General features: G+C 46.7%; 1 protein-coding gene across 1 annotated transcript; it reads left to right on the plus strand.

Moving 5' to 3' along the window:
• The first annotated feature begins 11,297 nt into the window (after positions 1-11,297).
• Positions 11,298-12,427, plus strand: LOC127171865 (trace amine-associated receptor 13c-like). The gene has a single exon (XM_051120802.1). The coding sequence runs from the start codon at positions 11,298-11,300 to the stop codon at positions 12,357-12,359; it is 1,062 nt and encodes a 353-aa protein (XP_050976759.1). The 3' UTR covers positions 12,360-12,427.
• Positions 12,428-23,233: the final 10,806 nt, after the last annotated feature.

Genomic DNA, 23,233 nt, shown 5'->3' on the forward strand with positions numbered 1-23,233 from the left:
GGGGAGATAAACAAGGGACTGAAGCAGAGCAAGAGGCCAGGGTGGAGTCGGCCAGATGGGAGGAGCTGAGGACCACCAGATCATGAGAGAAGACCTCCACGGCGGAGCAGGCGGTACCCAGCAGGGCGGAGCAGGAGGCTCAGGAGCCCTCCAGGGCGGAGCCGGAGGCAGAGCAGGTGGCACTAGAGCCCTCCAGGGTGGAGCCGGAGGCAGAGCAGGCGGCGCTAGAGCCCTCCAGGGCGGAGCCGGAGGCAGAACAGGTGGCACTAGAGCCCTCCAGGGCGGAGCCGGAGGCAGAACAGACGGCGCTACAGCCCTCCAGGTCGGAGCCGGAGGCAGAGCCAGCGACACTAGAGCCCCCAAGGGCAGAGCCGGAGGCACAACAGCCCTCCCAGGCCAGGAGGCGGAACAGGAGGCGGAGGCAGGAGGCGGAGCAGGAGGCGGAGCAGGAGGCGGAGCAGCCCTGCGGGGCGGAACAGGAATCTGCATCACGCTCTGGGACCTGGGGAGAGCAGGGACAGAGGAGGCAGACAGAATAGAGGGAGAAGGCGCAGCAGCCCTCCAGGGCGGAACAGGAGGCGGAGCAACCCTCCGGGCGGAACAGGAGGCGGGCAGCCCTCCGGGCGGAACAGGAGGCGGAGCAGCCCTCCGGAACAGGGGCGGAACAGGAGGCGGAGCAGCCCTCCGGGCGGAACAGGAGGCGGAGCAGCCCTCCGGGCGGAACAGGAGGCTGCGTCATCGACTGGGACCTGGGGAGAACAGTGACAGAGGATGTAGACAGGGAAAAGGGAGAAGCAGAGAGTTTGGTGGTTAACGCCCCCTCCGTAAGAGGTTCTACGGCTGGCGCCGACACCTCTGGAGGCATTGGCGCAGCTTCTCCGACGGGGAAGGCCTCTGGAGCAGACTTGAGACCAGACGGGGCCTCTGGGGCAGACTTGAGACCAGACGAGAGCTCTGGTGCAGGCTTGTGATCAGACGAGAGCTCAGAGGCTGACCTGTGAACAGGCGTGACCTCAGGAGCACAGTGTGTAGCCCACACACACCACATGGCCACTGCCATTAAGGGAAGAGCAGCAGCGATAACGTCACTTGGCTTGTGAAGATCTGCTGTAACGTGGCTTGACAACATGGGGAACAACATGGCTTGACTCGGGAACAACATGGCTTGACTCGGGAACAACATGGCTTGACTCGGGAACAACATGGCTTGACTCGGGAACAACATGGCTTGACTCGGGAACAACATTGACTTGGCTTGACTCGTGGGGAACAGCTGCTGTAGCTTGACTCGGCCCTGTAGCTTGACTTGAATCAGGGGTAGCTGCCGCAACAAGAGGGAGCGCCATCTTAGCTGTCCGTACAGCCATTAGGGGTGAGTCCAACACGTGGGTCATCATGTGGCGTGACTTGGAGACAGCGACCATCTTGTGGACTGGCTTTGGCGTGGCGGCCATCTTTGCGACAGGCTCTGGCGTGGCGGCCATCTTTGCGACAGGCTCTGGCGTGGGCATCTTTGGCGTGGCGGCCATCTTTGCGACAGGCTCTGGCGTGGCGGCCATCTTTGCGACAGGCTCTGGCGTGGCGGCCATCTTTGCGACAGGCTCTGGCGTGGCGGCCATCTTTGCGACTGGCTCTGGCGTGGCGGCCATCTTGCGACAGGCTGGCGTGGCGGCCATCTTTGCTGGCTCTGGCGTGGCGGCCATCTTTGCGACAGGGCTGGCTGGCGTGGCGGCTCTGGCATCCATTGCGACAGGCTCTGGCGTGGCGGCCATCTTTGCGACAGGCTCTGGCGTGGCGGCCATCTTTGCGACAGGCTCTGGCGTGGCGGCCATCTTTGCGACTGGCTCTGGCGTGGCGGCCATCTTTGCGACTGGCTCTGGCGTGGCGGCCATCTTGTGCAGTGGGTCTGGGCTGGCGGCCATCTTGCAAGGAGACTCAGGAGTGGCGACCATGCTGTGAATTACCCTTTCTACTTCCTTAACAGAAAAAGGGGATTCACAGAACAGCAAAACAAAGTCTATATACTGTGACAGGGTCCAGCTGGGGTCCTCATCCGGTAAGTTTAAACTAACCTCTGGATCGAGTCCACTCCAGAAACAGTCCTTTATTTTGGTGTCATCTCCAGGCACTAGCTGGCTGTAATAAAGGAACTCCTCCACATAATATTCGATCGGTCGGCCGTTTTGAAAAATTGAGCAAAGAGTGCTCAGAGGGTCGCGATAAACTCCTGCTAGATCCATAGTTGGTCAGTTGTTCTGTAACGAAGCGGAGATGAGACGAGGATCTATGTGCAAGAGTTTATTGTACATCCAAAGAAAACAACAAATTATCCAGAACGGGGAACCCTTAGAATCCAGGCAAGAACAGGGAGCAACCATCACAGACATTAAACAACTGACAAAATACAGGGGAAAGACAAGGACTATTTATACACAGGGTGAGGTAATGATCTAATTGGTAACCGGGGTAACTGATGAGGGAGTGGGTGTGGTTCAATGAAGATCCATGGCAACAAACAAGGGAACAGAGGTACAGGGAAGCAGGGAACAATAAGACACAAAAACTACAAAATAAAAGTCCTTAAACACGAATACAGAAGACAAAGACCAGGCAATGTGAAAGAGTGGGAATTGAGCCCATAAATTTTTGTTTATGTATGAAGAATTTGCTAAACAAAATAAAGTTTAAAATATATTCTTTAGATTTGTTGTCAGAGTAATAACAAATAGTATCTTTCAAGCTAAAAGATTGCGTAAAGACAAGGGGTTTGTTTAAATGTGAATACAAATCAGACCAAAACTTCTGAACAAAATCACAAAAAAAGAATAAATGTATTAAGGTTTCATCTTCGTTGCTACAAAATGTGCAGGTACTAGGAATATCAAGATACTTGGAAACAGTTGAGACAATACTGTCTTTCTTCTGAAATATCTGAAATATTGGTGCTATTTTTTGTTGTTTGGTGCTCTTTTTTGTTGTTGGTGCTCTTTTTTGTTGCTTGGTGCTCTTTTTTGTTGTTTTTGTACGTCTTTGTTGTTTGTTTGTGCAATGGCAGTTACGCGAATGCACACTACACACGTCAGGACCTCATAGATATCGGAAAACAACACCAGACATCGATATCTAGGGTTTTTCATCACGCACACAATATCCCTGACGAGATAGCGAGACCAGCGGGTTCTCCGTGGATTGTTGTCGGCTCTAGGATGGAGATGGAGGAGGGAGAGGAAGCAGAGACAAGGCTGTACGTCTGGTGTTATGCTAAGGCTTAGAAAACAACTGTACAAGCCACCTCTGCCGAGTCTGTATCTCGCCAACGCCAGATCCCTGGTAAACAAAATGGACTATTTAGAACTACAACTCGCTGGAAATCGTTATGTTCAAGACTGCTGCTTATTGATCATAACAGAAACCTGGCTACACCCGGATATACCCGACGCTAGCATGCAGCTAGCAGGTCACACTCTGCTACGCTGGGACAGAACAAAGGACTTTGGTAAGAGCAGAGGAGGGGGGCTCTGTGTTTATGTACATGACAATTGGTGCAACAACGGGACAATTATTGAAAAACATTGTTCCCCGGACCTTGAGTACATGTCTGTAAGATGCCGGCCTTTTTTTTTACCGAGAGAATTAACTGTTGTGATCGTCACGGCTGTGTACATCCCGCCCGATGCAAACGTAAACATTGCCCTCTCGCTCCTGCTAAACACCATGAACGAACAGCAGTGGGCCCACCCTGATGGTGTTCATATAATTGCAGGAGACTTTAATAAGGCCAATCTGAAGTCTGTACTCCCAAAATTTTATCAGCATGTGAATTGTTTGACTAGAGGAGAGAATATTCTGGATCATGTTTATTCTAATCTCAAGAACCATACCCCTCCCTCACCTCGGCCGGTCAGACCATCTTTCCCTCTTGCTCTCCCCAGCCTACACCTCCCTCATTCGCAGCACCAGGCCCACTACAAAATCGGATTTGGCCTGACAATGCACTCTTTAGACTGCAGGACTGTTTCGAACGGACAGACTGGGACATGTTTAAACATCAGGATCTGGAAACATTCACAGGAACGGTGCTAGACTACATCAAGTTCTGCATTGGGAATGTGACTGTGGAAAAACATCCGTGTTTTTTCAAATCAGAAACCCTGGATGACCAGCCAGGTCCGTAGACTCCTCAAAGCCCACGATGCTGCCTTCAGGTCAGGCGACAGAGCCCTGTACAGAGCTGCCCGAGCCGACCTGAAAAAAGGTATCAAAAAAGCCAAGACGGACCATAAGAGGAGATTAGAGTCCCATCTGTCCAGCAATAATACACGAGAGGTGTGGCAGGGCATTCGTGACATCATTAACTACAGAGATTGTCATGTGACAACAGGAGACCCAAGTGCACCGCTGGCAGAGGAGCTGAATAGCTTCTTTGCCCGCTTTGAAAAAGAACAACAACAGCACTCATCTGCTCCAGCCCTGCTCCCACTCCAACCACCACCCTCATCTGGTTCCTGCACCACTCCACTCACTGTTACAGAGCAAGATGTCAGACGGGTGCTCCTAGCAGTGAACCCCAGGAAAGCAGCTGGCCCAGATGGAGTACCTGGCAAGGTGCTGAGGGCATGTGCCCCCCAGCTCGCCCTCATCTTTACTGCAATCTCTTACCTCTCCTTAGCCCAGGCAGTCATCCCATCCTGTTTAAAATCTGCCATAATCATTCCAGTACCGAAGAAGTCTCCCATCACCAGCCTGAATGATTATCGTCCTGTGGCCCTCACCCCAGTAATCATGAAGTGCTTTGAGAGACTGGTTCTTCGTCACATCAGGGAATATCTTCCCTCAAATTTCGACCCCCACCAGTTCGCATATCGCACAAAAAAATCCACAGAGGATGCTATCGCTTTAGCCCTCCACGCTGTGCTGGGCCACCTGGAGCAGCAGCAGAGCTATGGTCGGATGCTCTTCGTAGATTACAGCTCAGCTTTCAATACAATAATTCCAGACATACTCTTTAACAAACTGGACATTCTTGGCCTCCCTTCTCTCACATGTGCCTGGATAAAAGACTTTCTTACTAACCGGTCCCAGATTGTGAGACTTGGCCCTCGTTTGTCGTCCACCCGCATGCTGAGCATCGGCTCTCCACAGGGCTGTGTGCTGAGCCCCTTCCTGTACTGTCTCTACACCCATGACTGCAGTGCGTCCTATGGCAGTGGTGATGAAGTAGCGTACAGGGAGGAGGTCCTTAAGCTGGCAACCTGGTGCTCAGAGAATAACCTAGCTCTGAACACCAAGAAAACCAAAGAGATCATTGTTGACTTCAGGAGGCACAGCACCGACTTAGCCCCACTCTACATCAATGGCGAGTGTGTGGAGAGAGTCCATACTTTCCGGTTTCTTGGTGTCTTCATCTCGGACAACATCTCATGGACAGTGAACACCACAGCAATTATTAAGAAGGCCCAGCAGAGACTTTACTTCCTGAGAGTTCTTAGGAAGCACAATCTGGGCTCCAGCCTGTTGTTGACCTTCTACTGCGTGTCAATTGAGAGTCTGCTGACATACTGCATTACTGTATGGTATGGTAGCTGCACCATGGCAGACAGAGAGAGGCTTCAGAGGGTAGTCAAAGCAGCACAAAAGATCATCGGCTGCCCTCTCCCCTCCCTGCTGGACATTTACACCTCCCGCTGCCTCAGCAGAGCTGAGAACATAATTAAGCACAGTTCACACCCTGCTTCCGATCTGTTTAACCTGTTGCCCTCAGGAAGGCGCTACAGGTGCATCAGAGCTAAGACAAATAGATTTAAAAATAGTTTTTTCCTAAAAGCCATTACCATTCTTAATTTACACTGACCCCACACATGCATATACACGGTCTGACTTGAATTACACTGGACTTATGCATTATGCATTTCATTGTACAATATTATTTTGACAGTTGAATGTGAATATCTACCTTGAATATATTTATCAATGTGCAATAACTTTTACAATTGCTGTGCAATTTCATTGTAAATCTCTCTCGCACTATTATAGAAACTGTTTATTCCATCTCATTTTACCCCCCTCTATCCCCTATTTGCACTACTATAGTTATTTACTGTAACTTTTGTTATGTTGTATTGTAAATATATCTCTTACATGTTGCACTGAGTAGTGAGATGCTCTTAATCTCATTGTACATGTATATAATGTACATTGTATATGTGTACAGTGACAGTAAAAGGCATTCAAGGCAAAAAAAAAAAAAAAAAAATCTGCTGAACATTTTTATTATTACATTTCGTGTATCTTTGTTGGTGTATAAAAACATGGCCTTTAATCAGATGCATTAACCCGGTGGGAATAGCACTAAGAACAGTATTATATTCTTTGAAAGGAACAGGAAAATCATGGACAGTCATGAAACGTCATCATACGACAAGACATTACCAAAATATCAAATAAAGAAAAAAACTTAAATGAAACCTCTATTAAACAAGTTAGTGAAAAAAAGACAGTTATATCCATATTATTCTACAAAAGAGTTTTATGTGGTGAGAAGTTGTGAACGTAACGGCTTCCATGCAAGAAGAGCCTGCTGATGAAAATTAGCTAATTTAACTGGGAGTTTATTATACATATAATTACATTTTAAGATAAAGGGGAGGCTGCCGATTTTATTAAAGATATAATTAGAAATAAAGAACCATACAGAATTTAGACTTATTAAACATCTTAGCTAGTTTATTTTTAAAAGTTAAAAAGTATTATGAAAGTTTATAGCTTCAAGTCCCCCATCACTTCTACACTGCTTTTTTAAGTTTATCACACCTGTTTTTCCAGATAAAATCGAGAAAAAGTTTATTAATACCTTTAATAGTACCTTTAATTATTATTATTTAATAATACCTTTAATTATTGACATATAAGGGGAGTGAAGAATAGACGAAGCAAGAGAGACCTTTTATATTATATTTGTAACCAAAGATTAAAAATAATTTGAGTCGTCTTTATTCTACTAGAAAAATTAAAGGAGAAGTCCACTTCCAGAACAATAATTCACAGATAATTTACTCACCCCCTTGTCATACAAGATGTTCATGCCTTTCTGTCTTCAGTCATAAAGGAATTATGTTTTTTTAGGAAAGCATTTCAGGATTTTTCTTCATATAATGGACTTCAATTGTGCCCCTGATTTTTAACTTCCAAAATGTAGTTTAAATGCAGCTTTAAAGGGCTCTAAATGATCCCAGCCGAGGAAGAAGAGTCTTATCTAGTTAAACGATCTGTCATTTTTTCGGAAGCAATTGAAACAAATGGGTTTCATAGCACATCGCTTTCCGCATTCGGTGTGAAAGCTGCTTCGTGCACCATCCTTTATCATTACTCCAACTAATGAGACAGACAGACAGTCAAGCTGCATCAATCACAAATTGTCAGACTACAGTGGGTCCACAGCTGAACAACAGAATTACAGAAGCATGAGTTAGCAGTTTAGCCTGACGTGCAGGGTTGTTACACAACTACGTATTTTCAACGATCGCTAGAAAATACAATCTTTGTAGATTCATCTTTTGGAAGTGAATGTAAAACTATTTTACTCACAGCATAGGATACAGCATCTTATGTATAATGTACGTGTAAATTTCCATGTGTCAGAAAACCACATGGACTTTTTATGATGAAGTGTTTTATTAACAAGGTTCGGGAGGAGTGCGTCAGATACAGCTGACTTGCCTCTATCCATTTGACGGTGTATCAGCATCTGGTTCGCCCGTCTGCTACCATGTCGCAAAGACAAACTTCCCCATCTGAAGATGCTTCCGATTCTTCTCCAGCCAGCCCCAGGACCGTGCCTTCCCCGCATGTCGCCCAAAGTGAGACCTAAGCCCCATCTCGTGGCCGCCGCTTGGTCCGAACAGCCACGTGTCGCCCAAGACGCCTCGGCCTACCCTCGCCTCTTCCGGCGAGAACCCCAGCATCCTCCTATCGATAGGTCAGACCAACAGTTCCGACCATAGAGAAACAGACTATGGCAAGTCAGGAATCAAGCGCTGGCCAAATTTGACATCCAGCCTTCACACAAGTTAAACAAAGCAAAGCTTTAAGAATTGTTCAAAAATCTGCAACCAACTTACCGCTCCCCGAGCCGTCTCCAGCCTCAGAGGTGACCAAAAGGAAAAACAAACCTTCGGTTGTGCCGACGCCACGGTCTTCCTCCTCTGAAGGGCAAACACCAGCCACAGCTCAGACCTCCACCGCGGCTCCGCCTGCAGCCCAGTGAGCAATTGGCCACTTCCTCCGCCAATCCCAGCCCCGCCGCCAGTCTCTTTTAGCTCGGAGCTCACAGCCCAGGTAAGCGCTTGGCCACACCGGCTACTAGATTCCGCTCCGCCTGCTGCCACGTCCAACTCGGAGCTCACAGCTCAAGCGAGTGCTTGGCCGCACTGGCCGCCATTCACAGCCCCGCCTCCTGTACCTGTTAGCTCGGGGCTCGCAACCCAAGCGTCACTGCAGCTGCAGTAAGAAGTCCCGGTTGCTATAGGAACAGTCAGCGCTCTGAGATGTGCGCTTAGTACTGGGCATGTGCACTGGCTCATCTAGCCTGAAAAACAAGCTTTTTAACGCTATTGGAGCATAAGAAACAGTATTTACGAGGCAGTTCTCCTCCGATTTTATTGGTGATTTTTAAACATGAAATTTAATCGTAGGTTCGATGAACAGTTTTTTTGAGAATTTGATGTTTCCCCATTCAAAGACGAGCTTTTGCCCGAGAGGCATTTCAAAGGTGAAATGATAAAGGGACTTTGGTTTTCCATCACATTCAGTCATCCCACAGAGATTATCTGTTCAGCCTTCCCCATAGGTGATGCGAGCTCATTGATTATTTGTTGATCATAGTAAAGTGTGTGTTGTCCTATAGAGGGGGGGCATTTCTATACATACCACAAACCTCTTATTTGCAAATGTGCAGTACAAGTCACTCAGTGGAATTTGGGATACGATGGCTCGAGAAATTCTACTTTGCCATCCGTGAAATTTTCGGTTGTCTCCTAGACAATTTCCTCCTTATTTCATCTCCCGATGAAATCCCAGCCACCCATATCCTCACAAACCAAAAAGTTTTTCCGACTTTGGGATCCCCATCGCTCTTTAAAAAAAAAAAAAAAAAAAAAAAAAAAAAAAAAAAAAAAAAAAACATAGGTCCTCCTACATCCATCAAATTTCTAGGCATCAACCTAGACTCAGCTAAATTTCAGGTATTCCTGCCTAAAGAGAAGATCGATAGAATAATCCTTGTCTCCTCCACCCTCCTCGCCAGCCCAAGCCATTCCAACGCGAACTCCTCTCTCTGCTCGGGCACCTAAATTTCTGCTCGGGCACCTAAACACCTCACGCTTCTCAAATTCAAGATTCTGGCTCCAGAGATGGACTAGGTCTTTAAATTCAATCCAAATACCAGCCCCACCATCTCAGATTTAACAGTACTCGATAACAAAACAATTTCAGACCAAGACAGACCAAGCCAAAAGAGGCCACCTCATCTATATCTTCAACCTCCCTTCTCCAGTCCAACCCCATCAGTCTGTCCTCAAGTTCCTCTGCCTCAGAAATTCACAGGCCAAATCCCCCACGAACCCCTATTCTTAGACAAAACCAAAAACCTGTCACTCGCTTCTGGCTCCAAAAACACCTCAAATCCGTCCTGCAATCGTCAGCTATTCCAGCAGGAAATTTCTCCAGCCACGCTTTTCGCATCGGGGCAGGAATCAGCAGCCCAGGACAGCCTTTCCAAACAGCAGATCCAATCCCTAGGAAGATAGTCGTCAGAAGCCTTCCAAAGCTACTCCAGAACTAACCAGTCCCACATAAAAGAAACCCACCAAACCCTCACTGGCCGACAAGCCATGTAATCTCCCCACGTCTCTTCCCCCTGCCTGGTGCAACACCTGGAGTCTTGATCTCCCATCAGTTGCCACGAGAGCCCTCCCAGGTGGGTTTGCCTTTCTCCCTCTCTGCCCAGCGGGCCAAATTCCATGTCTCTTCTCCCCGCCTGGTGCAACGCCTGGAGTCTTGATCTTTTAGCAGTTGCCATGAGAGCCCTCCCAGGCGGGTGTTCCTTTCTTCCTGCCTGCCTGGTGAGAGCCCTCTCGGTCGGGCCTCCATATTTGCTGCCCACAAGCGAGGCTTACCCATCCGATGCCACCAGTCTTGATCTCCTGTCGGACGTCTCGAGAGTCCTCCTGACCGGGCACCCCAAACCACGCATTCCAACATCAACGGCCGGCAAGGCCTACCCACCCGTAGCCTCAAAACAAGAGTATGTAGGCTCCTCCGGCCTGCCAACCTGGCGACTTCTCGATTGTCAGCCCCCGCCAAATCCTAGCGCCTATTTTGGGGGGATTTTAGTCCGGTGGCTGTCCTCCACTCTATTGCTTTTTGGGGGGTTCTCTGGGTTTAGGCTATTCCCAAGATCGGAGCCCTTCCCCGGACGGCACGCCAAATATGCATTACTATACTCCGGCTAATTATATGTAAGCGTGAACTCGTGAAATGATGTTTTATTAACAAGGTTTGGGAGGAGCGCGGCAGATAACTAGCCTAATTATCACAAGGGGAGCTCACTCAAGCTAATCAACGCTACAAATTTAAATACAGCTGACTTGCCTCTATCCATTTGACGGTTTATCAGCATCCCTCCACCACCCCATCTCCTCACTCCGAGTTCTCACTACACCTAGGGGGGTTCTCTGGGTCGGGCCATTCCCAAGCTCAGAGCCCTTCCCTGGACAGCACGCCAAATATGCATTACTATACTCCTTTTTATGTTAATGCGCTGCTTTAATTGATGCACACAAACCCACACAGAGAGAGAGAGAGATCTGAGATTGCAGATTGCACTGCGCAGACAGAAATACAATAGCCCAGAAACTAGATTGTTACATTATATTCCTCAGAAACAAGCTGTTTCTGAAGTAACACAGCTTCACTGTTTGTAGAAAGACGCGCAGATGCAGGTAACACACACACTGTCATCTTTTTCTTAAAACAATATTAATGCACTTCTTAAAATCATTTAATGCACAGCTAGCGGTGCATTATCCCTTACATATACCCTACCACAGTAAGAATCTTTATAATGCGTAGTAAATATTAAGTAATATTCATTAATTAATTTTTTTAGAAAAGAAAAGAAAAGAAAAGAAAAGGGCCATTGTGTGGATAAATTAGTACATACAATAAATATTTAAATAGAATTATACAGCATCAGAGTGGGCGGTAGATGGGTTGGCCAATCTGATCCAGACACTGTATAAATGAAAGGACAAGGAAAGCAGAACAAACTTGTCACAGGAGGAGACTCAATCATGGACTATGAGATGGAGGATCATGAAATTCAGTACTGCTTTCCTGCTATCAACTCATCATGTATCAAGGGAAAACATTCCAAACATGAATACAATATCATGTATGTGTTTTTTTCATTTTTGTCAGCATGGACTGTGTTTCTGAACCTACTGGTGATCATCTCCATCTCTCACTTCAAGAAGCTTCACACTCCAACCAACCTGCTTATTCTCTCTCTCGCTGTGAGTGATATGCTTATTGGACTTGTGATGCCCATAGAGGCCACCAGGCTGATTGAGATGTGCTGGTACTTTGGAGACACTTTCTGTGGACTGTTTTTGGCAATAACAGGGCTGCTCATTTCAGCATCTCTTTATAATTTAATTTTAATTGCTGTTGATCGTTATGTTGCTGTGTGTCACCCTTTACTGTACCAACAAAAAATAACTACAACTAAAACTTTATGTGTCATATGTATCTGCTGGTTGTGGTCTTCAGCATACAATATTTCCTGTGTAACAGATAACAGATATTTTGATCCATTAAGAAGAACATATGGGTGTTATGGAGAGTGTCCCTTCATGGTTAACGCTGCCTGGAGTATAACTGATCTGTTCATGTCCTTCCTTTTTCCTTGTTCAGTGATTATAATTTTATATCTAAAGATATTTTATGTTGCTCATCAGCAAGTGAAAGTTATAAACTCTCTGATGAAGGGAGGTAAATGTGCAACAGAGGGTTCAACGAGGAGGAAATCTGAGAGTAAAGCTGCTCTGACATTAGGAATCATTGTGACCGTTTATCTGTGTTGCTACATTCCATACTATATCTTGTCTCTTACAGTGAATACAGTAATCTCTTTCAAAATAGTAAGATTTCTATTATGGATTGTGTATATTAACTCAGGTCTGAATCCCCTGGTCTATGCTCTATTTTACCGTTGGTTTAAAGTTTCAGTTAAACATATCTTAACTCTTAAAATATTTCAGACAGCATCCTCTCTCATTGACATTTTTACAGAATATAATTAGAGCGTATAGTTGTTGTGGGGTTTTGAATTTTTACCCTCTTCTGAATGTTTAAACTCTTACGCCATAAGTCCTAGACCTGTGTTAAGGTGGTGATGGTGTATTTTCCTTGTCATAACTTTGTTGTTAAACATAGACATAATTACTAACACTAATCAAGCAAAATTTGGAAAATCTCCAATCTCAAATCAACTTTTGATTGTGTTGTAGTATATTTAATTCCTAAATTAAATAAATATATTTTCTTCAGCCAGTTTGTAATTAGATAACATTGTCTGTGGCATGTTTATAATGACCATCTAATTATGTCATCAATTTTTAATGTCCGGTGAGCTGTTGCAATAGTGTAGTGTTTTTGTTTACACTAAACAATTCACCTTTAATAAACAATTCAGTGTCATTTGTAGTTTGACAACATTGTCTCTGTTGTGTCTGTTTATAAAAACCGTCTAATTATTACCATCTAATTACATTACTTTTATAATATTCTTCATAATACATGAGGCAAATATTAATAAATAGGTAATTAAAGTGCTCCTATTATGCCTTTTCAGATATGACCTTTCATGCAGTGTGTCATGTAGCTGTATGTGAACACAAACTATCTGCAAAGTTGTGAAAAAAAAAAAAAAACAGATGAAAATATACAATCACCTTTAGGAGAACATTAACAAAGAAAAGAAGACTAAAGTAAGAAAGAGGATAAATAAAATACAATAAGGGGGTATGTTGCTTACAATAAAGGAAAAAATAAAAAAATACTAAAAATAAATAACTACATAATAATATTGATAATAGTAATAATAATAATGAAATATTCTTTTCATATATTTCCAAATTTTGGAAACACATTTATTATTGCTAGTCAAACAAAAAGATGTGAGCAGTGAGTCAGTCTCAATTAGAAAATGTGAAAGAGTGGGAATTGAACTCATAAATTTGTTTTTATGTATGAAGAATTTGCCAAACAAAATAAAAAAAAAGTTTAAAATATATTCTTTAGATTTGTTGGCAGAGTCAGAGTAATAACAAATAGTATCTTTCAAGCTAAAAGATTGCGCAAAGACAAGGGGTTTGTTTAAATGTGAATACAAATCAGACCAAAACTTCTGAACAAAATCACAAGAAAAGAATAAATGTATTAAGGTTTCATCTTCGTTGCCACAAAATGTGCAGGTACTAGGAATATCAAGATTTTTGGAAACAGTTGAGTTAACGGGATATCTTTTATGCAGTATTTTAAAGTGGACTTCTTTGGTCTTATTAGGAAGAAAATATTTGTGAGGCAACAGCCACACTCTTCTCCAATCTATATTATTAATTAAGGCAGCCCAATGGGATCTTCCCAGTCCCCCATCACTTCTACAATTAGATATCATTGCTTTTTTAAGTTTATGAGACCTGTTTTTCCAGATAAAATTGAGAAAAGTTTATTAATACCTTTAATAGTACAATCATTGACATATAAGGGGAGTGAAGGATAGATGAAGCGAGAGAGACCTTCTACTTTAGAGAGGAGAACCCTACCATAAAGAGAGAGGTATATTTGTAACCGAAGATTAAAAATAATTTTTGAGTCGTCTTTATTCTACTAGAAAATTTAAAGGAGAAGTCCACTTCCAGAACAAAAATTCACAAATAATTTATTTAATTAACCAAAAAGGAATTATGGTTTTTGAGGAAAGCATTTCAGGATTTTACTTTATATAATGGACTTCAATTATGCCCCTGATTTTTAACTTCCAAAATGTTGTTTAAATGCAGCTTCAAAGGGCTCTAAACTATCCCAGCCGAGGAAGAAGGGTCTTGCCATTTGCGACGATGTCTGCCTGATGGAGTGGTTTAGGTGTGGACTAGACGATGACCTCCTCTTCCCGGAGATCCCTGCTGGACCCTACCGCAATACATCAACCTCGTACTGTGTGCATGGGGTTCCATGCACAACGTAGGTGAAGTGGAGGAGGAAAACAATCTAGTTTATCCACACCTTGCAGACGTCTCGCAACAAGACCCAGAGCCCAGCCAAACCACACCCCAACTCGCAGAGCCTAAGCCCGAGCAAGAGCGACAGTGCCATTGCCAGCAGAAGCGACAGCGCAAGAGGTCGCCATAGAGCCTGAGCCTAGCAAGTCCGACCAGGTGCGAGAGCCAGCCACGGAGCCCGCGATGGTGGATGTAGCAGTTGGGCGTGAGTGTGCTGAGGACAGCACCGCCCACTGCACTGCCGCTGAGGGTGAGCAATGCCTGGATCTGGGACATTCTAATATGGAACTTGATTTGATTAATTTTACTAAGGATGTTGTAATGGAACTTCCTGCCTGCCCTGAACAATCTGTCTACCTGGAACTATCTACCTGCTGGAATTTCCCACCCACCTGTTCCCCACTGTTACTTCCATCTAGCAGCCCTGCTGCTTCAGCCATGCCACCGCCGTTTCCTGACAGCCCCACTGCTCACCCTCAGTCCACCATCTGTGCGGTGGGTTCGCCACGGGTCTGCCAGTCTCCATCGGCGTCATGGCTGGAGGATCCCTCGTCTCCACCTCCAGCCTCTGAGTCCTGGACTCCGCCTCAGCCCTTCAACCCAGCGGCTCCACCCCCGCTCTCAGCTCCATTGTCTCCACCATCACCTTCCTCCACCATGGCTCCTCCCTCCGTCGGCTCTGCCGTGGGCTGCCATCATGGCTGCGGTCTGGGTCTCACCTGGCTCCACCTGCTCTGGGTCCCTTCTGTCTCCTCCTTGGCACCACCCTCTGTCAGACCCGCCCTGGACACTTCTCTCTCCTCCTTGGCTCGTCCCTCCGTCAGACCCACCTTGGACACTTCTGTCTCCTCCCTGGCTCCTCCCTCCATCGTCACCACCCTGGACTTTGTTTGTTGTCCTCCTCCCGGGTGTTCTGACTCTGCCTATTTTAACATTTTTGCTCCCCTTACTGGTCATTTTGTATTCTACCGCTCAAATTTACGTTATTCAGTTTCCGGGTTTAGAAGAATAGCGTGTGCAGCACAGGGTAGCACATTTTTATGTTGTTGCATCATTCCATCTTATTTACAGCACTTAATGAGGCACTGCCTGTAAGTAAAGTTTGAATATCATTGATTTATGTTATTCTATATGTTTATCAGCATGTATTATAAGCATTTATCTCCCAGTACATTTATACTGTATTAACATTTTGCGTGATTCTCATGTTGGACAAATTTGGATTCGACATTTTTCATGTAAGAGTTTATTTATACAATCTTTTGTTTCATTTTACAGTTTTACACATTTTACTCAGTAAATCATCTGAACTACGACTTCCGGGTTTCAAGTCTGTTTATTGGGTAGAAGTGTTTAGCTTGCTGGATATGAAGCCAGTACACCGGGAGTCCGTCCTCTGCCTGAGCCTCCTCCTACACTGACCTTCTTGTTACCGTCCCACGTCCACTCTTTTGTTTTTGTTTTTCTACGGCACGAGGTCATGCCTTCTGGGAGAGGGAAGTAATGTCAGATCCCTTGGACTGTTTGTGTTGGCTTTGCCCTTTGTCACACACCCGTTGGACTGTTTTGTTGGTTTCTCCCTCTTGTGTCCATATATGGTTTTTCCTGTTCCGTTCCTTGTTAAGTCATTATTGGTTAATCATTCACACCTGTCTTTGTATCGTTAGCACTTCTTTATAAGTTGGATTCTGTTCATTGTTTGGTTGTCGGATGTTAAAGTTATGTTGGCATGTGTTTCCCTTCTGTTCTTGTCTGGAGTTACTGTTTGTGGAATTTTTTTTTAAAGACTTTTCATTATATTCCGTTTTCGTTCGTCTCACTCAACACACAGTCGTGACAAAGATCTTGTAGTCAACTGTGAGAAGTGTAATTGGTCTCTGGTTATCTATTAAGAAAGAATCTTTTTTCAGGTTTTGGGATAAGGAAAATAATACCCTGTTTCATTGATGAAGTCTCTGAGCAATACATTCATTATACATGTGAAGTAAAAGGGGATTGTATTAAATCCCAGAAATGAATGTAAAATTCAACGGAAAATCCATCAATATTTCCTAAGTCAGCTTTATTGTGTACAGCTTTACACAGCTTTACATGTACAGGACATACAGAGAATTGAAATTACGTTACTCTCAGCCTTTTTTCATAGAAAACAGAGCAGATTTAATTTCTCCAGTTGTCAAAGAGGCCTCACAAATATCTTTAAAATCTTTATCAATGTCTGGAATGTGATTCTTAATTGTTTCAAAGTTCACAATTATCCATATTGAATTTAGAAGTGTAAAGGTCATTATAAAAGGCAGTAACAAAAGTAGAAATTAATTTTGGATCTGTGCATTTGACACCATTAATATTCAGAGCTGTCAAAGAATTTTTTTCTACAATTCCTTTTTTCTAAAGCAAAAAAATAACTGAAATTGGTCTCTCCTTCCTCAAGCCATTTGGCTCTAGATCTAATAAAAAAAACCCTCTAGCCAACCCCTCTAAAAAACCCTCTAGCCAAGTCAAGAGGTCAATTCTTGATTGGATAGATCTATTTCTATTGGACCAAGTGAATTTGTGCAAATCAGGATGAAAAAACACCATGTATCAGTAAGAGAAAACTCTGCTAAAAATATTACTATTTAAATGAAGACCGCCGTTCCATCTGAGAGGAAATCTGTCCAAAGTCTCCGTCAACACATTCATTAAAATCACCGCCTAGAATCACAAAAGAGTCAGGGAATTTAACAAGTGTTTCTTTTAGTTCAGAGGTTATCTGAGAAAACAGAGACCTATTATCCAATCGAGAATTACAACCATAAATATTACAAATAACAAAGTTAGCATTATCCTGTTTAAGCAATAAAATAATACATCTCCCTTCGTCAGATGACCTTACCCGAAGTATTTGCCCTTTAAATTTGCGCAAGAGAATTGAAACTCCAACAGAGTGGATAGAGCCGTGACTACAATAAATAGTAGTACCCCGCTGATTTTTTCCAAAACTTTACATCCATTTCACGAGTGTGTTTCCTGAAGGATTATATCAGACTCACTGCTCTTACAGAATGTCTCGGTTACAACTGTAACCCTCGTTCCCTGAAAGAGGGAACAGAGACGTTACGCCAATACTGACGTATTTGTGGTCCTACTTGGAAGCCCAATCACCTCCAAGTTTAAGAAGGAAAAAAACAATGAAATTAGCGAGTGGAATTTGTATGCTAAGCCACTCCCCCGTACATACGGGTATATAAGATGGCGGCGTGCATCCACTCATTCAGGTTTTATGCTGAGGAGCCGAGTGTAACGGGGAGTGAGAGGCGAGAGGCGAGCGGATCCATATGCGAGCTTTTATTAAAGGGGCGAGACAAAGACATGGTCGTACAGGCAGGGTGAAAGCAGGAGCAGACAGGAATATCACAGGCAATCGTAGAGAATAATCCAATACAAGCGATAGTCCATGTGGGGGGCCCGGTGATTGAGGCAGGACCGACAGAGCAGATACCCTCCAGGGCGGGACCGAAGGCGGAGCAAGAGCCCTCCAGGGCGGAGCCGGAGGCAGAGCAGGAGCCCTCCAGGGCGGGGCCGGAGGCGGAGCAGGAGGCGCAAGAGCCCTCCAGGGCGGAGCAGGAGGCACAAGAGCCCTCCAGGGCGGAGCAGGAGGCACAAGAGCCCTCCAGGGCGGAGCAGGAGGCGCAAGAGCCCTCCAGGGTGGAGGCGGAGCAGGAGGCACAGGAGCCCTCCAGGGCGGAGCCGGAGGCAGAGCAGGAGGCGCAGGAGCCCTCCAGGGCGGAGCAGGAGGCGGAGCTGGAGGCGCCGGAGCCCTCCAGGGCGGAGCAGGAGGCCGAGCAGGAGGCACAGGAGCCCTCCAGGGCGGAACAGGAGGCAGAGCAGGAGACGCCGGGGCCCTCCAGGGCAAAGCAGGGACCTGCGTCATGGGCTGGGACCTGGGGAGAGCAGGGATAGAGGAAACAAACAGAAGAGCTGGAGGGGCAGGAGCCCTCGAGGGCAGAGCAGGAGGCACCGGGACCTTCCAGGACGGAGCCGGAGGCAGAGCAGGAGGCGCCGAGGCCCTCCAGGGCGAAACAGAAGGCGCCAGGGCCCTCCAGGGCTGAGCAGGAACCCGCATAATGGACTGGGACCTGGGGAGAACAGGGAGAGAGGAGGCAGACAGGAGAAAGGGAGAAGCAGAGAGTTTTGAGGTTAACGCCCCCTCCATAAGAGGTTCTACAGCCGGCGCTGACACCTCTGGAGGCACTGGCGCAGCTTCTCCGATGGGGGAGGCCTCTGGAGCGGACTTGAGACCAGACGGGACGTCTGGAGCAGGCTTGAGATCAGACGGGACCTCCGGAGCAGACTTGAGATCAGACGGGAGCTCTGGACCAGACTTGTGACCAGGCGGGAGCACTAGAGCAGGCTTGAGAACAGACGTGATCTCGGGGGCGGACTTATGAACAGACGTGACCTCAGGAGCTGACTTGTGAAAAGATGTGACCTCAGAAGCACAGTGTGCAGACCACACACACCAAATGGCAACCGCCATTACGGGAAGAGCAGTGGCGGGTGGCAGGACCTCTTTAAAGGTGGGTCTAGAAGATATTGATGCCACTGGGATGTTCGCTGCCCTCACTGATGCTAGTGGTGGGTCCAGCACGCCGGCCATCCTGATAGGCCGTGATCTTGGGATGTCAGACGAGGCATGGCATGGAACTAGGGAACTAGGAACTCGGAACAAGAAACTAGGAAACGCTAACAATACAACAACAATCCGTGACTAGCATGGGGAAAGACCGGGGCTTTTATGGTGCTGCTGATTGGTCACATGTGCTGACGCAATCAGCGTGATGCATGACGGGAGATGTAGTCCGGGGTGTGGTACAAGAGTCAGAGTGTGATGATGGGGTGAGAGTGACATCTGGTGGTGAGCGGACAGCATTCAGCACAGTTCAGGATTGTGGCAGAAGGACGTAACGTCTCCGGTCCCTCCTTCAGGGAACGAGGGTTACAGTTGTAACCGAGACGTTCCCCTTCAGTCGTACTCTATGATGTTACGTCAATACTGGTCCCTCTGGAAAATGCCACAATCCTGAACTGCATTACGTAGTTGAGGAACAAATGCTGACAGGCAAGCGTGTCAGGACAAATGAAGCTCAACACGTAACCTTCCCAACGCCCTGTAAGCCAGATAACAAGCCCACCAGGGGAGCCAGATATCTGAAGTTTATCTAGAAATTTAAAGCCATGTGGAGACTAGCACAAAAAAAAAAAAAAAAAAAAAAATATATATATATATATATATATATATTATAACACCCACCATATATATATATATATATATGATGGGTGTTGCCCGGCCCGCAGCTCCTAAAATGTCTGCTGGAGAGGCGCTGTGCACCACGCCTAGGAGAAGTAACTCTTCATAGAGTGAACTCGTCTCCTAGGGGGCACAGCTCACCTTGGCACTAAGCCGAGGTGAGGCCCCATTTTTTACCCAATGGCCAACCTCTGCTTGAGGACAGCATTCCCCATCTGCTGATCCATAAGCAAATAAGAACTGCTCTGAGCATCTAATGCTCCGGGTGCAGTCCAATAACGTGAATAACACGAACAGGACACAGCAACACTAAGGCTGGGTCTGCCTCCGGTGGCAGCGCTTGCAGGTCCACCATCAGAACCTTAAGGTGAGAGGTGGGGACCCCAGGCACATAACCAGACCGCGATCTCAAGAGTACGTGAGAATAGCCGGACTAAATTTTTAAGGCATGTTCCGTTGGTTGAAAAATGCATGCAGGTTCCTCACCCTCTTAATGGAAGTGAGCGTGATCAGGAGTGAGGTCTAAGTGGCCGAATTTGTAGCTCGACTGATCCAAGTGTCTCAACTGAAGCATTCTGTAGACCTAAGAGGGCCACAGAGAGACCCCAAGAGGGGTTAAGGTGCAACCCTGGGGGACTTATCCCCCTGCACCCTTCAGAAACCTGTCGGTCAGGTGATGCCCCCCCTAGGGACGACCATCATCTGCATCATTTTTTTTTTTTTTTTTTTTTTTTTTGATATGCCGAGATGGCCCCGATAAATATTACAGTGGAGGGAACATTCTTTGCTCCAACTGCAAGAAGGGAAGCAGAACCCTGACCGAGCATCTCAGGTTAACTCGGCGAATGGAGCACCATAAAACAGAAAGGCCTCACCTCAGAGCGTATGCCTGCCTCATAGAGGGGGCACTAGCCTAAGTGATAATGTCTACCACGGCCTGAGAAGGCCAGTGAGGTCTTACCGCGTCCCATCCAGAAACCAGACGTACAGGTCCACAGATCGGGATGTGGGTACCTGACTGTGCCAATCCTGAGAAGAAGTTTCTTCTTCATGGACTTTCCGGGTGGGGCTGCCACGAGGAGAATGAGTGTCGGCAACCCAGGTTCGGGTGGGTCAGTAAGACACACCAGAGAACCTGCTCCTCGTCTCCTCAATCTAGTACAGGTATGTGCAGGGAAGCTTACTCCCGTTCATAGACCCCGGGTCCAGCTGTGTGCCAGCGCGTGCCTACCGAGCCCTCGGTCAGGAACAAGCCAGTAGTAGGAGGACTCAGAGAAGCAAACAGGTTTTCCTGAGCGTCGCTGAATCGACTCCAGATGAGCTGGAACCCAGGGTTGGAGTCGACATTTTCGGAAAGAGTTGCTTTTTTTTTTTTCTTTTAACTTGATTCTCAGAAAATGAACAGCATGCAGCAATATGAGCCGCATAGACTCCAGAGGAGGAGATGGCAGGCGAGTTGCAACATGCGACGGGAGCATAGACCACCACAGGGGTAGGTGTATGCTACCGTGGCTATGGTGTCCTAGGACTAGCATGCGCTTGTCCTGCAGCATCGGTAGGATGCAATTGAAGCAACAAATGCCGCTGCAGTCGATATGCTTTCCAGGAGCCCGAGGCTGCCTGCCCATCTCAGGATTCGGTCGTGTAGTCCGTGCTGCAGTGATCTCACATGGAACAGCCGAGCAGACAACCATGACTACGGCTGCCATATGCCTCAGGCCTCTGAACGTCTACAGGGACCGCCATCCTGTGACTGTGGAATCAGACAGTTTTCAGCACCAACTTTTTCAGCTGACATGTCTCGACCAGATCCAACTCCAACTTTTTTTTTTAGAGCTCACCTTTCTCCCAGTTGACCTGAAGTCACAGTGGCTAAAGTGCGAATACAACAAGTTCCCGTATTTGTCCAACAAATCCCATGAGTGAAGTCTTCATACTTCATTGATAGAGATAGTTGAGGATCCCGGAGTGATGGATGATCTGCGTCAGGGCATTCAGAGCATAACAGCACGCGTCCTTCAGGTTGAAACGTAACCCAATCCTGGTGCTGAAGAACAGAAACATGTTTCCGTATCAGCCACCTGAATGATAGCCCGATTTGTTTTTTTTAAGAGGGGACCAATTCGGAACTTAAAAACCAGGACAGGGCGAAGCCCAGCACTTTTCTCGGATGTAAGGACCGACTGACTCAATGAGCAAACAGGCTAGGTATAAATAGAACTGAGCTGCTGCCTGCATTATAGGAACCGTACAAACACCCCTGCAGCGGAGCAACCAGCTTCTCTTTTCTTTTTTTTTTAAAGATGGCTCAATCCGGAAAGCAAGCATCCCGAGGTAGCGCCAGGCTACTAAGGAAGTGCTTACCTGATCCATGATACCACGTTGTTTCCATGATACGAGGAAGCGATGCGCCCTGCATCCTCAGTTAGACAACGAGACCATGAGTTGAGCCTGGGTGTGAGGAAGACCTGCGTCACTCACAGACAAACTCATATGTTTTAAGAAACCCAAGGACATAGAGAAAATTGCTCTTTTATTGAAGGGGTGGGTACCTGCTAACCCGTAGGTCAGAGGCAACAGTGATAGAGAATGCCCTGGTCTTTCCCAAGGGAATTCCCAGAGCAATCGTCTAATCCCTGGGTAGTCTGCTTTCAGGAAGTCCTGCTTCATGCAAAGACCCGAAGGGGAGTGGAGCAATTCCTGCCACCGGGGGGGCATCTTCAGCGACAGGCAGATGAAAAACGCGGCCCTTCCATGGGCACTCCAAGTTCTTTTATTGCGTGTGAACTGCCCAAGATCACTTGGATAAGTCCTGGACAGTGTTGCCGAAGAGGCTGGGCTGAGAGATGGACACCAAGAAAACGAGCTTTGTCAGTGTCACATGTCTCCACCAGGTTCAGCCAGAATAGCACTTTTAGGCCACAAAAATGGACATCACCTGACTGAGGGACTGCACCGAGACTTTTCAGTCACCGAACGCAGTTCCTGCATCAACCTTGAGTCAGAACTCCCCTTGTGCACGCCTTTAGGGCAGAGGTGGCATGGCCTGCAGTGCTGTGAGCCCCGCTATACAGCCAGGGAAAGCGAGAAGTACGGACAGTCCCACCAGGTGGCCGCGCTCGCGAGCACAAATGCACCGCAATTGCACACTCCACTGGAGGACATCAACGTGTTCTCAAGCCGCCCCCACCCGCGAGGGAAGAGCGGGGGGAAGAGCCAAACACGTAGCTGAGCTCTTCATGAACCTCCAGGAGGAAAGGCACCAGGGAAAAACGCAGCAGAGCCACGTCCGATGTCGATTGGAACCAATCGTCAGACCCCAAATGCCCAGTGGAAGGCGGAGAACAAAACCTCCCGCCTGGCAGTCGGGGCTGCCCAGGGGAACATGGCCGTCAACTCAGCCTCGGACCCCAGCTGAGCAACCACCATCAATGGGGAGCAGCTCAGCAGAATCTCCGGCATTAGAAGACGATAGACCCTCCACTGATGCGGGGATAGACATCTTAACTTCCTCATGAGCACTAAACGAGACGCAAGGCTCGCAGTAGGACGAACCGGCATCAACATTCAAAAATTAGACGGTAATACGCGGAGAGTAGCC

This window comes from Labeo rohita, chromosome 10 (assembly GCF_022985175.1).
Source record: "Labeo rohita strain BAU-BD-2019 chromosome 10, IGBB_LRoh.1.0, whole genome shotgun sequence".
NCBI lineage: Eukaryota > Metazoa > Chordata > Actinopteri > Cypriniformes > Cyprinidae > Labeo > Labeo rohita.

What these genes read in the sequence shown, in the direction of transcription:
- LOC127171865 (XM_051120802.1), top strand. Translation starts at nt 11,298, where the DNA reads ATGAAAGGACAAGGAAAGCAGAACAAACTTGTCACAGGAGGAGACTCA.